General features: G+C 46.4%; 1 protein-coding gene across 1 annotated transcript in view; it reads right to left on the bottom strand.

Annotated features, from left to right (window-relative positions):
* LOC137385165 (NACHT, LRR and PYD domains-containing protein 3-like) overlaps positions 1-13,431 on the bottom strand; it is a 74,174-nt gene that overhangs the window by 44,514 nt on the left and 16,229 nt on the right. Inside the window, exon 5 of the mRNA XM_068060131.1 lies at positions 10,328-12,065. Within this exon, the coding sequence (XP_067916232.1) occupies positions 10,328-12,065 (1,738 nt within the window). The remainder of the gene's footprint in view (positions 1-10,327; positions 12,066-13,431) is intronic.

Here is a 13,431-nt window from a genome sequence, read left to right as displayed (position 1 = left end):
TTGTAGTAACAATCTGTTTGAAACTATGAGAAAGAGGGAGAGTGTGTGGAAAAGTACAAACAGTATTTTTCCATTAAGATTATAAAACCAGGATTTCAGCAAGTTCGAGTAGACAGTTCATTAGGAGATCACAAAAACAATCCAACAGAAAACCACACGGGATGTCGATAGAGAATTCGGACTGAATTTTATCAGCAGCTAAGAAATCCCGTCGCCAAGACTGAAAGTGAGACCTGACCCCGTGCCGGTGGGTGACGGGACCTGACCCCCTGTCGGTGGGTGGTGGGACCCGACCCCGTGTCGGTGGGTGATGGGACCTGACCCCGTGTTGGTGGGTGGTGGGACCTGACCCCGTGCTGGTGGGTGATGGGACCTGACCCCGTGCCGGTGGGTGACGGGACACGACCCCGTGTTGGTGGGTGATGGGACCTGACCCCGGGTCGGTGGGTGACGGGACCTGACCCTGTGCCGTTGGGTGATGGGACCTGACCCCGTGTCGGTGGGTGACGGGACCTGACCCTGTGCCGTTGGGTGATGGGACCTGACCCCGTGTCAGTGGGTGACGGGAACTGATCCCGTGCCGATGTATGGTGGGATCTGACCCTGTGCCAGTGAGTGACAGGACCTGACCCCCTGTCGGTGGGTGGTGGGACCTGACCCCGTGTCGGTGGGTGATGGGACCTGACCCCGTGTCGGTGGGTGGTGGGACCTGACCCCGTGTCGATGGGTGGTGGGACCTGACCCCGTGCTGGTGGGTGACGGGACCTGACCCCGTGCCGGTGGGTGACGGGACCTGACCCCGTGTCGGTGGGTGACGGGACCTGACCCCGTGCTGGTGGGTGACGGGACCTGACCCCGTGCCTGTGGGTGGTGGGACCCGATCCCGTGCCAGTGAGTGACGGGACCTGACCACGTGCCGGTGGGTGGTGGGACCCAACCCCGTGCTGGTGGGTGACGGGTCCTGACCCCGTGTCGGTGGGTGACGGGACCTGACCCTGTGCCGTTGGGTGACGGGACCTGACCCCGTGCCGGTGGGTGGTGGGACCCGATCCCGTGCCAGTGAGTGACGGGACCTGACCCCGTGCCAGTGAGTGACGGGACCTGACCCCGTGTCGGTGGGTGACGGGACCTGACCCCGTGCTGGTGGGTGACGGGTCTTGACCCCGTGTCGGTGGGTGACGGGACCTGACCCCGTGCCGGTCAGTGACGGGACCTGACCCTGTGCCGGTGAGTGACGGGACCTGACCCCGTGCCGGTGGGTGGTGGGATCTGACCCCGTGCCGGTGAGTGACGGGACCTGACCCCGTGCTGGTGGGTGACGAGTCCTGACCCCGTGTCGGTGGGTGACGGGACCTGACCCCGTGCTGGTGGGTGACGGGACCTGACCCTGTGCCGTTGGGTGGTGGGACCCGACCCCGTGCAAGTGGGTTGTGGGACCCGACCCCGTGTCGATGGGTGGCGGTACCTGACCCCGTGTCGGTGGGTGGTGGGACCCGACCCCGTGCCTGTGGGTGGCGGTACCTGACCCCGTGTCGGTGGGTGATGGGACCTGACTCCATGTCGGTGGGTGGTGGGACACGACCCCGTGCCTGTGGGTGGCGGTACCTGACCCCGTGTCGGTGGGTGACGGGACCTGACCCCGTGCCGGTGGGTGATGGGACCCTGGAGCAGCATTGTAACAGAAGCAGCCAATTCAGACTTTAACTCTTTAACTCCGCCGGTGCCCGACAGGCAGGCAGACCTCGGCGATCGGGAGGAGGGGTAAATTCCTCTTCCATCGTTGGTGCTAGCCACGAGGGTGACCATTGTGAGCAGGAGGCCTCTTCATGGACCAAGAGCAGCCATAAAGGAGGATTTACCTGGCACTCTCCCCATATCAGTGAGGGTGGGAGGTGCTTCTTCATTGGGCACTTAATTGCCTCAATTGGCTGCCCGGTGGGTGGCAGTGCCACTGAGGTTCCCACTGCTGGTAAAATGCCATGGCACCAGGAAGGTTGTGAGGAGATCTGATAGAGATGCACAAGATTATGAAAGGTTTAGATAAGGGAGACAAAGAATATTTGTTCCCATTAGCTGATGGTACAAGGACTGGACAAAGTTTAAGTTTTTGAGCAAAACATACATGAGGAGTAACTTTTTTTTGACAGTGAGAAACATAGAAACATAGAAAATAGGAGGAGTCGGCCATTCGGCCATTCAGCCCTGCTCCACCATTCAGAAAAGATCATGGCTGATGTTCTAATTAAGTACTCTGTTCCCACTTTCTCCCCATATTCCTTGATCCCGTTGGCACTAATATATCTATCTCCTTTTTGAATATATTTAATGACTTGGCCTCCACTGCCTTCTGTGGGAGAGAATTCCACAGGTTCACCACTCTCTGAGTGAAGAAATTTCTCCTCATCTCGGTTCTAAATGGCATACCCCGTATCCTGAGACTGTGACCCCTGGTTCTGGACTCCCCAGCCATCGGGAACATCCTCCCTGCATCTAGCCTGTCTAGTCCTGTTAGAATTTTATAGGTTACTATGAGATCCCCTCTCATTCTTCTAAACTCGAGTGAATATCGGCCTAGTCAACCCAATCTCTCCTCAAACATTAATCCTGCCATCCCAGGAATCAGCCTAGTAAATCTTCTTTGCACTTTGCAAGAACATCCTTCCTCAGATAAGACCAAAACTTCACACAAAACTCCAGATGTGGTCTCACCAAGGCCCTGTATAACTACAGTAAGACATCCTTGCTCCTGTACTCAAATCCTCTTGCAATGAAAGCCAACATACCATTCGTCTTCCTCACTGCTTGCTGCATCAGAATGCCTGATTTTAGCAACTGGTTTACAAGCACACCCAGGTCTCATTGCACCTCCCCCTTTCCCAATCTATTACCAGTCAAATAATCTGCCTTTCTGTTTTTACAACCAAAGTCGATAACCTCACATTTATCCACGTTACAGTGCATCTGTCATGCATTTGCACACTCACCCAACTTGTGCAAATCACATTGGACCCTTTTGGAAAGTCCTCACAGCTCACATTCCCCCTCCAGGTTTGTGTCGTCTGCAAACTTGGAAATGTTACATTCAGTTCCCTCACCCAAGTCATTAATATATATTGTGAATAGCTGGGGCCCAAGCACTGATCCCTGCGGTACCCCACTAGTCAGTGCCTGCAACCCAGAATAAGACCTGTTTAATCCTACTCTCCGTTTCCTGTCTGTCAACCAATTCTCAATCCATGCCAGTATATTACCCCCAATCCCATGTGCTATAATTTTGCACACTAACCTCTTATGCGGGACCTTATCAAAAGCCTTCTGCAAATCCAAATACACCACATCTACTGGTTCTCTCTTATCTATTCTACTAGTTACATTCTCAAAAAACTCCAGTAAATTTGTTAAGCATGATTTCCCTTTTATAAACCAATGCTAACTCCAATTCCGTTTATGCTTTCCAGGTGTTCTGTTATCACATCTTTTATTATAGACTCTAGCATTTTCCCCACTACTGATGTAAGGCTAACTGTTCTGTAATTCCCTGTTTTTTTCCCTCCCTCCTTTTTTAAATTGTGGGGTTACATTTGCCACCTTCCAATCTGTAGGAACTGCTCCAGAGTCGACAGAATTTTGGAAAATGACCACCAATACATCCACTATTTCCAGGGCCATTAATGAGTAGTAATGACTTGGAACTCACTGCCTATGAGGGTGGTGGAAGTGGAGATGATCAAGGATTTCAAAAGGGAATGGGATCGGCAATTGATGGAAATAAACTTGCAGGGCTATGGGGATAGAGCAGGGGACTGAGTGAACTACAATACAGGGAGCTGGCATGGACTCAATGGGTCAAATGGCCTCCTTCTGTGGCAGAAAGACTCTCTAATGAGAATGTGGAACCCGCTACCACAGTAGGTGTTTGTGGTGAATAGTTTATATACATTGAAGGGGAGGTTAGATAATCAGATGAGAGAGAAGACAATAGAGAGTTATGTTGATAGAATTAGATGAGGAAAGACGGGAGGAGGTTCGAGTGGAACATAAATGCCTGCATGGACTGGTTGGGCCGAATGGCCTGTTTCTGTGCTGTATATCCTATGTAATACAGTACTGTCTGTGTGAAGTCTTTAACTGTCCCTCAGTCTGGTCTCATTACCTGATGATCAGAATTACCCTCCTGGAGATTAGTGACCAGCCTCGTCATGTTTGGGGGAAATGGTCTCATTTCTGTCACTTCTTAAATCCTGGATTTTATGGGAATGGGGTGATTTCACCTGAATTAAATGATAAAACGGTGATTTCCTGTACTTTTTACTCTGTACAGTATATCTTCTTCTTCTTCTTTGGCCTCCTTGTCTCGAGAGACAATGCGTAAGCGCCTGGAGGTGGTCAGTGGTTTGTGAAGCAGCGCCTGGAGTGGCTATAAAGGCCAATTCTAGAGTGACAGACTCTTCCACAGGTGCTGCAGATAAAATTGGTTGTCGGGGCTGTTACACAGTTGGCTCTCCCTTTGCGCTTCTGCCTTTTATCCTGCCAACTGCTAAGTCTCTTCAACTCACCACACCACTCTGTATTAAATGCATTAAAGTAAATCCAGACCCTGAATTAAATGATAAAACGGTGATTTCCTGTACTTTTTACTCTGTACAGTATATCAATCTGTATAATACCTGGGGTGAGTTATATTGTGAAATGGTGCTAACTGCTGCTGTAAAATCCATTCCCCAGGACTTTGTATAACAAGGAGAATTGATTCTGTCCCATTGTAAGTTTTAAATGTGCCTGTGCTCCTATTTTACAGGGGAGGGGAGTCTCTCACTTTATTCCCCATTAAACTGGCACTGCATTTATTTCAAACATTAACTGATCCGACAGTTTGGGGGAATCTTTGGGAGTTCCCTTCCCGATTGGGGCTTCACACCAGGGGACAGATTATGGGTAATTCCCGGACTCAGGCTCCCGGTTTTTCCCAGGAGCTGCTGCTGTGAGGCCCCACCGCTGACCGGTGTGTGTCTGTACTCCGGGTTTAATACCCCACAACACGTTAGATTGGAACCTTTTTATCAGCAAGTTTAACCTCCCAAATGTCACTCTTTACTTAATGTTCAGGACTGTGAATAATTCTAAACATTTACTGCTAAAATAATTCCTGTTTTCCCAATACTCCCAATCCAGGGAACGTCTCCCTCGACATACACATCCTGCATGGGATTGGATTAAATATCTAATGTTAATTATTTAAACTCGGGTTTCTGTCCTGTTTCTAGTTAAAATGATGGATGTGGAAAATATTTGACATTAATTTTCTGTTCTGCTGGTTTATATTTTATATTTGCATTCTGCTGTCCAGCCTTATTAATAGAACAAAGAGAACAAAGAAAATTACAGCACAGGAACAGGCCCTTCGGCCCTCCAACCTGCACCGATCCAGATCCTCTATCTAAACATGTCGCCTATTTTCTAAGGGTCTGTATCTCTTTGCTTCCTGCCCATTCATGTATCTGTCTAGATACATCTTAAAAGACGCTATCGTGTTCGCATCTACCACCTCTGCTGGCAACGCGTTCCAGGCACCCACCACCCTCTGCGTAAAGAACTTTCCACGCATATCCCCCCTAAACTTTTCCCCTCTCACTTTGAACTCGTGACCCCTAGTATTTGAATCCCCCACTCTGGGAAAAAGCTTCTTGCTATCCACCCTATCTATACCTCTCATGATTTTGTACACCTCAATCAGGTCCCCCCTCAACCTCCGTCTTTCTAATGAAAATAATCCTAATCTACTCAACCTCTCTTCATAGCTAGCGCCCTCCATACCAGGCAACATCCTGGTGAACCTCCTCTGCACCCTCTCCAAAGCATCCACATCCTTTTGGTAATGTGGCGACCAGAACTGCACGCAGTATTCCAAATGTGGCCGAACTAAAGTCCTATACAACTGTAACATGACCTGCTAACCCTTGTACTCAATACCCCGTCCGATGAAGGAAAGCATGCCGTATGCGTTCTTGACCACTCTATTTACCTGCATCGCCACCTTCAGGGAACAATGGACCTGAACACCCAAATCTCTCTGGACATCAATTTTCCCCAGGACTTTTCCATTTACTGTATAGTTAACTCTTGAATTGGATCTTCCAAAATGCATCACCTTGCATTTACCCTGATTGAACTCCATCTGCCATTTCGCTGCCCAACTCTCCAATCTATCTATATTCTGCTGTATTCTCTGACAGTCCCCTTCACTATCTGCTACTCCACCAATCTTAGTGTCATCTGCAAACTTGCTAATCAGACCACCTATACTTTCCTCCAAATTATTTATGTATATCACAAACAACAGTGGTCCCAGCATGGATCCCTGTGGAACACCACTGGTCACACGTCTCCATTTTGAGAAACTCCCTTCCACTGCTACTCTCTGTCTCCTGTTGCCCAGCCAATTCTTTATCCATCTAGCTAGTACACCCTGGACCCCATGCAACTTCACTTTCTCCATCAGCCTACCATGGGGAACCTTATCAAACTGAAGTCCATGTATATGACATCTACAGCCCTTTCCTCATCAATCAACGTATTCAATTCCTCAAAGAATTCTATTAAGTTGGTAAGACATGACCTTCCCTGCAAAAAACCATGCTGCCTATCACTGATAAGCCCATTTTCTTCCAAATGGGAATAGATCCTATCCCTCAGTATCTTCTCGAGCAGCTTCCCTACCACTGAAGTCAGGCTCAGCGGTCTATAATTGCCTGGATTATCCCTGCTACCCTTCTTAAACAAGGGGACAACATTAGCAATTCTCCAGTCCTCCGGGACCTCACCCATGTTTAAGGATGCTGCAAAGATATCTGTTAAGGCCCCAGCTATTTCCTCTCTCACTTCCCTCAGTAACCATGGATAGATCCCATCCGGACCTGGGGACTTGTCCACCTTAATGCCTTTTAGAATACCCAACACTTTCTCCCTCCTTATGCCGACTTGACCTAGAGTAATCAAACATCTGTCCCTAACCTCAACATCCGTCATGCCCCTCTCCTCGATGAATACCGATGCAAAGTACTCGTTTAGAATCTCACCCATTTTCTCTGACTCCACGCATAACTTTCCTCCTTTGTCCTTGAGTGGGCCAATCCTTTCTCTAGTTACCCTCTTGCTCCTTATATATGAATAAAAGGCTTTGGGATTTTCCTTAACCCTGTTTGCTAAAGATATTTCATGACCCCTTTTAGCCCTCTTAATTCCTCGTTTCAGATTGGTCCTACATTCCCGATATTCTTTCAAAGCTTCGTCTTTCATCAGCCGCCTAGACCTTATGTATGCTTCCTTTTTCCTCTTAGCTAGTCTCACAATTTCACCTGTCATCCATGGTTCCCTAATCTTGCCATTTCTATCCCTCATTTTCACAGGAACATGTCTCTCCTGCACGCTAATCAACCTCTCTTTAAAAGCCTCCCACATATCAAAAGTGGATTTACCTTCAAACAGCTGCTCCCAATCTACATTCCCCAGCTCCTGCCGAATTTTGGTATAGTTGGCCTTCCCCCAATTTAGCACTCTTCCTTTAGGACCACTCTCGTCTTTGTCCATGAGTATTCTAAAACTTACGAAATTGTGATCACTATTCCCAAACTAGTCCCCTACTGAAACATCAACCACCTGGCCGGGCTCATTCCCCAACACCAGGTCCAGTATGGCCCCTTCCCGAGTTGGACTATTTACATACTGCTCTAGAAAACCCTCCTGGATGTTCCTTACAAATTCTGCTCCATCTGGACCTCTAACACTAAGTGAATCCCAGTCAATGTTGGGAAAATTAAAATCTCCTATCACCACCACCCTGTTGCTCCTACATCTTTCCATAATCTGTTTACATATTTGTACCTCTATCTCACGCTCGCTGTTGGGAGGCCTGTAGTACAGCCCCAACATTGTTACCGCACCCTTCCTATTTCTGAGTTCTGCCCATATTGCCTCACAGCTCGAGTTCTCCATAGTGCCCTCCTTCAGCACAGCTGTGATATCCTCTTTGACCAGTAATGCAACTCCTCCACCCCTTTTACCTCCCTCTCTATCCCGCCTGAAGCATCGATATCCTGAGATATTTAGTTGCCAATCATGCCCTTCCCTTAACCAAGTCTCAGTAATAGCAATAACATCATACTCCCAGGTACTAATCCAAGCCCTAAGTTCATCTGCCTTACCTACTACACTTCTTGCATTAAAACAAATGCACCTCAGACCACCAGTCCCTTTGCTTTCATCATCTGCTCCCTGCCTACTCTTTCCCTTAGTCACGCTGACTTCATTATCTAGTTCCTTACAGGCTTTAGTTACTACCTCCTTACTGTCCACTGACCTCATTTGGTTCTCAACCCCCTGCCACATTAGTTTAAACCCTCCCGAAAAGCGTTAGCAAAAGCACCCCCAAGGACATTGGTTCCAGTCCGGCCCAGGTGTAGACCGTCCAATTTGTAATAGTCCCACCTCCCCCAGAACCGGTCCCAATGTCCCAAAAATCTGAACCCCTCCCTCCTGCACCATCTCTCAAGCCACACATTCATCCTGACTATTCTTTCATTTCTCCTCTGACTATCACGTGGCACTGGTAGCAATCCTGAGATTACTACCTCTGAGGTCCTACTTTTTAACTTGGCTCCTTACTCCCTAAATTCTGTTTGGAGGACCTCATCCTGTTTTTTACCTATATCATTGGTGCCTATGTGCACAACAACAACTGGCTGTTCACCCTCCCCTTTCAGAATGTTCTGCAGCCAATCTGAGACATCCCTGACCCGTGCATCTGGGAGGCAACATACCATTCGGGAGTCTCGTTTTCGACCACAGAACCGCCTATCTACTCCCCTTACAATCGAATCCCCTATGACTATAGCCCTTCCACTCTTTTTGCTGCCCTTCTGAACAGCAGAGCCAGCCACGGTGCCATGAACCTGGCTACTGCTGCCTTCCCCTGGTGAGCCATCTCCCTCAACAGTATCCAAAACGGTATACCTGTTGTGGAGGGAGATGACCGCAGGGGACACCTGCGCTCCCTTCCTACTCTTTCTCTGCCTTTTGGTCACCCATTTCCTTTCTTCCTCAGCAATCCTAATCTGCGGTGTGACCAATTCGCTAAACGTGCTATCCACGACCTCCTCAGCATCGCGAATGCTCCAAAGTGAGTCCATCCGCAGCTCTAGAGCCGTCATGCGGTCTAACAAGAGCTGCAGCTGGACACACTTCCTGCACGTGAAGGAGTCAGGGACATCAGCCGTGTCCCTGAGCTCCCACATTGAGCAAGAGGAGCATAACACGGGTCTGAGATCTCCTGCCATTTTTAATCTTAAGCTTAACTTAGTCTGAAACTTAGAAAAAAATGAAAAAGGAACGAAAAGTTTTTACCAATCACACGATAAAAAAGTAGAAAAAGCCTTACCTTATCTACGCACAACCGAGTCCTTTTTTGATGATGATTTATTGTAATTAAATTATCAGACCCTTTCAGTGACCTGTATTTACTGATTCCATACAGATTGTAAAATCCCTGATGGTTCACAAGGATCCATTTTAGATTTTCCAGTCCTGGTGGTAAAACTAAACAATCCTCTTATTATTTGTCATCGTTGTGTCAAATCTGTTTCTCTCTGGTTCAACTGAACTGCAGCCGAAGGTTAACAGCTAAAACTGTGCAAGGTATGATGGGAAAAGTTGCCAGCTTTGCACAAGGAGAAGGAGCTGTGAAGCAGCTGAAGTCATTATTTTCCAGCCTGCTAGGCAGTGGGTGATAAAACATTCAATGAGACTGTGGGATGCTGTGATAACAAGGTTGCAGATAAGAAGGAAGGCCAGCAGATGTATTTTGATTTTAAAACTAAGCAGACAGACGACTCCAGGCCCTGAGTGTACGTGACAAAGAACATTTGCGATGCTGGGAGAAACTGGATAAGAAGGGGAGGCTAGGAGCCCCGAAAGGAGAAGACCTGCAGGACCATCACGGAAAGGGAACCCTGAGTCCACTTCAGTGAAGAGAACCCATCAGAGGGAGACTGATCACCTCACCTCACAACGGGTAGTATTGAAGTCCAAGCCGTGAGTCTTGTGATTTATTGTAACAAGTAGTTTAACAAGTGAAATAACAAGTAGTTAAGTGATTTAAGTAACAATAAAGGTGTTTATACCAAGTGTCTCGTGCAGGTGTCTTTTGTCTGCCACGTCAGTTGACACCCGAGTTTGAGGGTCAACAGAACTGTTTCTTTCACTTCATTACTGAGCGACAACACAATCTGTGACTGTTCAACATTTCAACAGTTAGAGACAAATAAACAGTTACCTCAACTCTTGGAATTTGTGCAGTACGGGTCCCAGCCGCTGGAGTCCTTCACACTGAATGTTGCAGTCATATAGATTAATGTTTTTTATGGTATCACAGAAACCAATAATGTGTGACAGGACCGCACAGTCAATTGGGGTCAGTTGCAATCTATTAAATGTAAGTTTGTGCATAGATCCCACTGTGTCCTGAACCAGTGCTTTATTCTGAGACTCAAACAGGTAGTGCAATGTGTTCAGGAGCTTCCTTTTACCAGTTTCACTCTCTGTGTTTCCAATCTCTCCTTTAACCTTCTCCTTCACCCAGTCAATCACTTGGCAAGTTGTTTGATGAAGAAATGGACGCAGAAACTCCTCCAGGGGTCGAGCTGCCTGTGGGGAGGAGAGACCAGCGACAAAACGCAGAAATATCTCAAAGCTCCCATCCTTCGTCCTGTGGGCATCACTGAGGAGTTTCCAGATGTCCCCGGGATTTGGAGTCAGGAATTGTGTGAGTGCGGCTACAAACTCTTGGATGGTGAGGTGCGGGAAGGTGTAAACCACACTCTGGACAGAATCATCTCTCTCCAAAAGTTCCATCAGGAATCCAGACAGGAACTGGGAAGGTTGCAGATTGTACTTGATCAAATCTCCATTTCTAAACACAATCTTCTTCCTGGAGACTCCTGTGAAGGCCATCTCACCGATCTTCAGTAACACATCACGGAAGTTTTCAATCTCTCGGCTATGGTTTTTCAGAATGTTGTAAATATAGTAGGAATATAGCTGGGTGATGGTCTTGGGAACTTGCTGCTGTTTCCTGTCTCTTTGTGTAAAGAAGGGACCCAGTGACAGACAGAGGATCCAGCAGTAGGAAGGGTTGTAGCACATGGTGTACAGGATCTCGTTCTCCTCCACGTGTTTGAAAACAGCTGCTGCCACCGTCTGATCTTCAAAAAACTTGTTGAAATATTCCTTCCGTTCATCACCAACAAATCCCAGGATTTCAGCCCAGACACTGATCTCAGCCTTTTCCAATAAATGTAATGCAGTGGGACGACTGGTCACTAACACTGAACATCCTGGGAGCAGCTTGTGTTGTATTAAACTGTACACAATGTCAGACACTTCACACCAGCATTCGGGATCTGTGCACATGTACTGAGGTTCTGTATTTCTCCGATTGTCACCAAAATCGATCGTGTCCTTGAATTCATCCAAACCATCAAATATAAACAGCAATCCCTCTGGATTTTTCCAGAGCTCTCCCAAAATATTCCCAAAGTAGGGATACTGATCCAGTATCAGATTCCTCAGGTTTATTCTACAGTTAATTGTATTCAAATCCCGGTATTTAAAACTGAAAACAAATTGAAAGTTTGGGTATATTTTCCCAGTGGCCCAGTCATAAACAATCTTTTGTACCATTGTTGTTTTTCCAATCCCCGGGACTCCACTCACTGCTGCTGAACTCCCAGATTTGGATTTTCCCCAGGAAAAACTGCAATGGAACAATTGATCAGTTCGGATTTTTTCCAGTTCTTTCCGGAGATGTTTCTTTCTCCACTCTTCATGGTCTCGGCCTCTTGCCAGCAGTTCATGTTCTACAAGTGTCCGATCTCGAACAGTAGAAATGACCGTTAGCTCAGCGTATCGATCAACCAGCTGGAAAATCTTAACCTTCTCCTTTATTAGGATAGTGTTCACTCTCAGTGTTTCAGTTTGTACCCGGAGTGTTTCCTTGTGTTTCCGTTGAACATCTTCAATTAGAACAGACAGAAAGTGGTTTTCAATGTTAGCTGCACTGATGTAAAAAAAACTTCACTATCCAGTGAAATGTCACATTTAATTCACAGCGTTAATAGAGGTTCACATAGAAATTCAATCTCAGTTAATGGAAACCTCGCTTGAAAGTGAATGATGGCAGAAAAAAGTTTCAAATTTTCACCTGATTCTAATGTATACTGAACATGGAGATTTCTACAAAGGTGATAGTTTCCCTCTGATGGATAATTAACCCACCAACCCCTGCACATATGCACATGCAGAAATGGCTACTAGCTGAAGGCCTGTCGATACAATTATTTAAAACTAGCATGGAGCATCGCAATTGCATTTTTTGCACACCGAATCACTTTCTGGATTAAGTTTAAGTAACAATTACCAATAATAACAGTACTCATAATACAGGCAGTATAATAACTAATATATGTATAAAGACTAGGATGGGTGGACCATTTGGAACTCTTCAACCTCTAATTGCTCGATTTTAGTATCATTCATTTTAAATCATCACCACACTGGTTGGTGAGTACCTGTGAATGAATTGACCTACCCCTCAGGCTGGGCTGTACCATTGCAAACTTCAAAATACTGGATCTAAGGGCATATGGTACTAGAATAGTGCCAAGTGCTTCTAGATGAATAGCCACCCTATGGTTAATACTAACAGGTCTGCCCTCTGTTATAGGCATTTCATTACAAATCCACACATGATATTAGCTTTATGAAATTTGTCCCATTTTATTCCCAGGACTGGATCCAATAATGTCTCCTTCCTCATTAGGAGGAAACATACTGATCAACATAATTCTCCTGAACACACTTCAAAATTTCTTGATGAAAGGTACACAGATCTGAAACGTTAACTCTATTTTATTCTCCACAGAAGCTGCCTGATCTGCTGAGTAATTCCAGCAATTTCTGCTTTTGTTTTAAAAATTCTTTCCCTTCTCTGCCTTTAAAACGATCACTGCTTCATTCAACGAAGACATAGGAAATGGCATCAGAGATAGATTTGCATTGTTTGTGGGATGAGACATCAGATTTTGAAATTTTGATCTATATATGAACTGAATTCATCAAATTAATGCAAGAAAGTGACTCACAATGAATGAAAATATTTCATAATGGAGAAACTGAAATTATGCAGTGAGCATTGCTCATGAAATTAATGATGATTTAGAAGGACAATAAATGAACAGTGCAAGTCGGTCTAAGGACAACTGAATATGTTTCCGTGGATACACTGAAAGGAGGGGTAAGCGTGTTCATCTCCAACAGGAGCTGGCTTATTTGAGACTGATAGCCTTTTTCTATTCTGAAACATTCTCCTGTTATATCAAA

Source organism: Heterodontus francisci, chromosome 28 (assembly GCF_036365525.1).
Source record: "Heterodontus francisci isolate sHetFra1 chromosome 28, sHetFra1.hap1, whole genome shotgun sequence".
NCBI lineage: Eukaryota > Metazoa > Chordata > Chondrichthyes > Heterodontiformes > Heterodontidae > Heterodontus > Heterodontus francisci.
The sequence above is the reverse complement of the archived record's forward strand: the minus strand, read 5'-3'. Positions and strand labels throughout refer to the sequence as shown.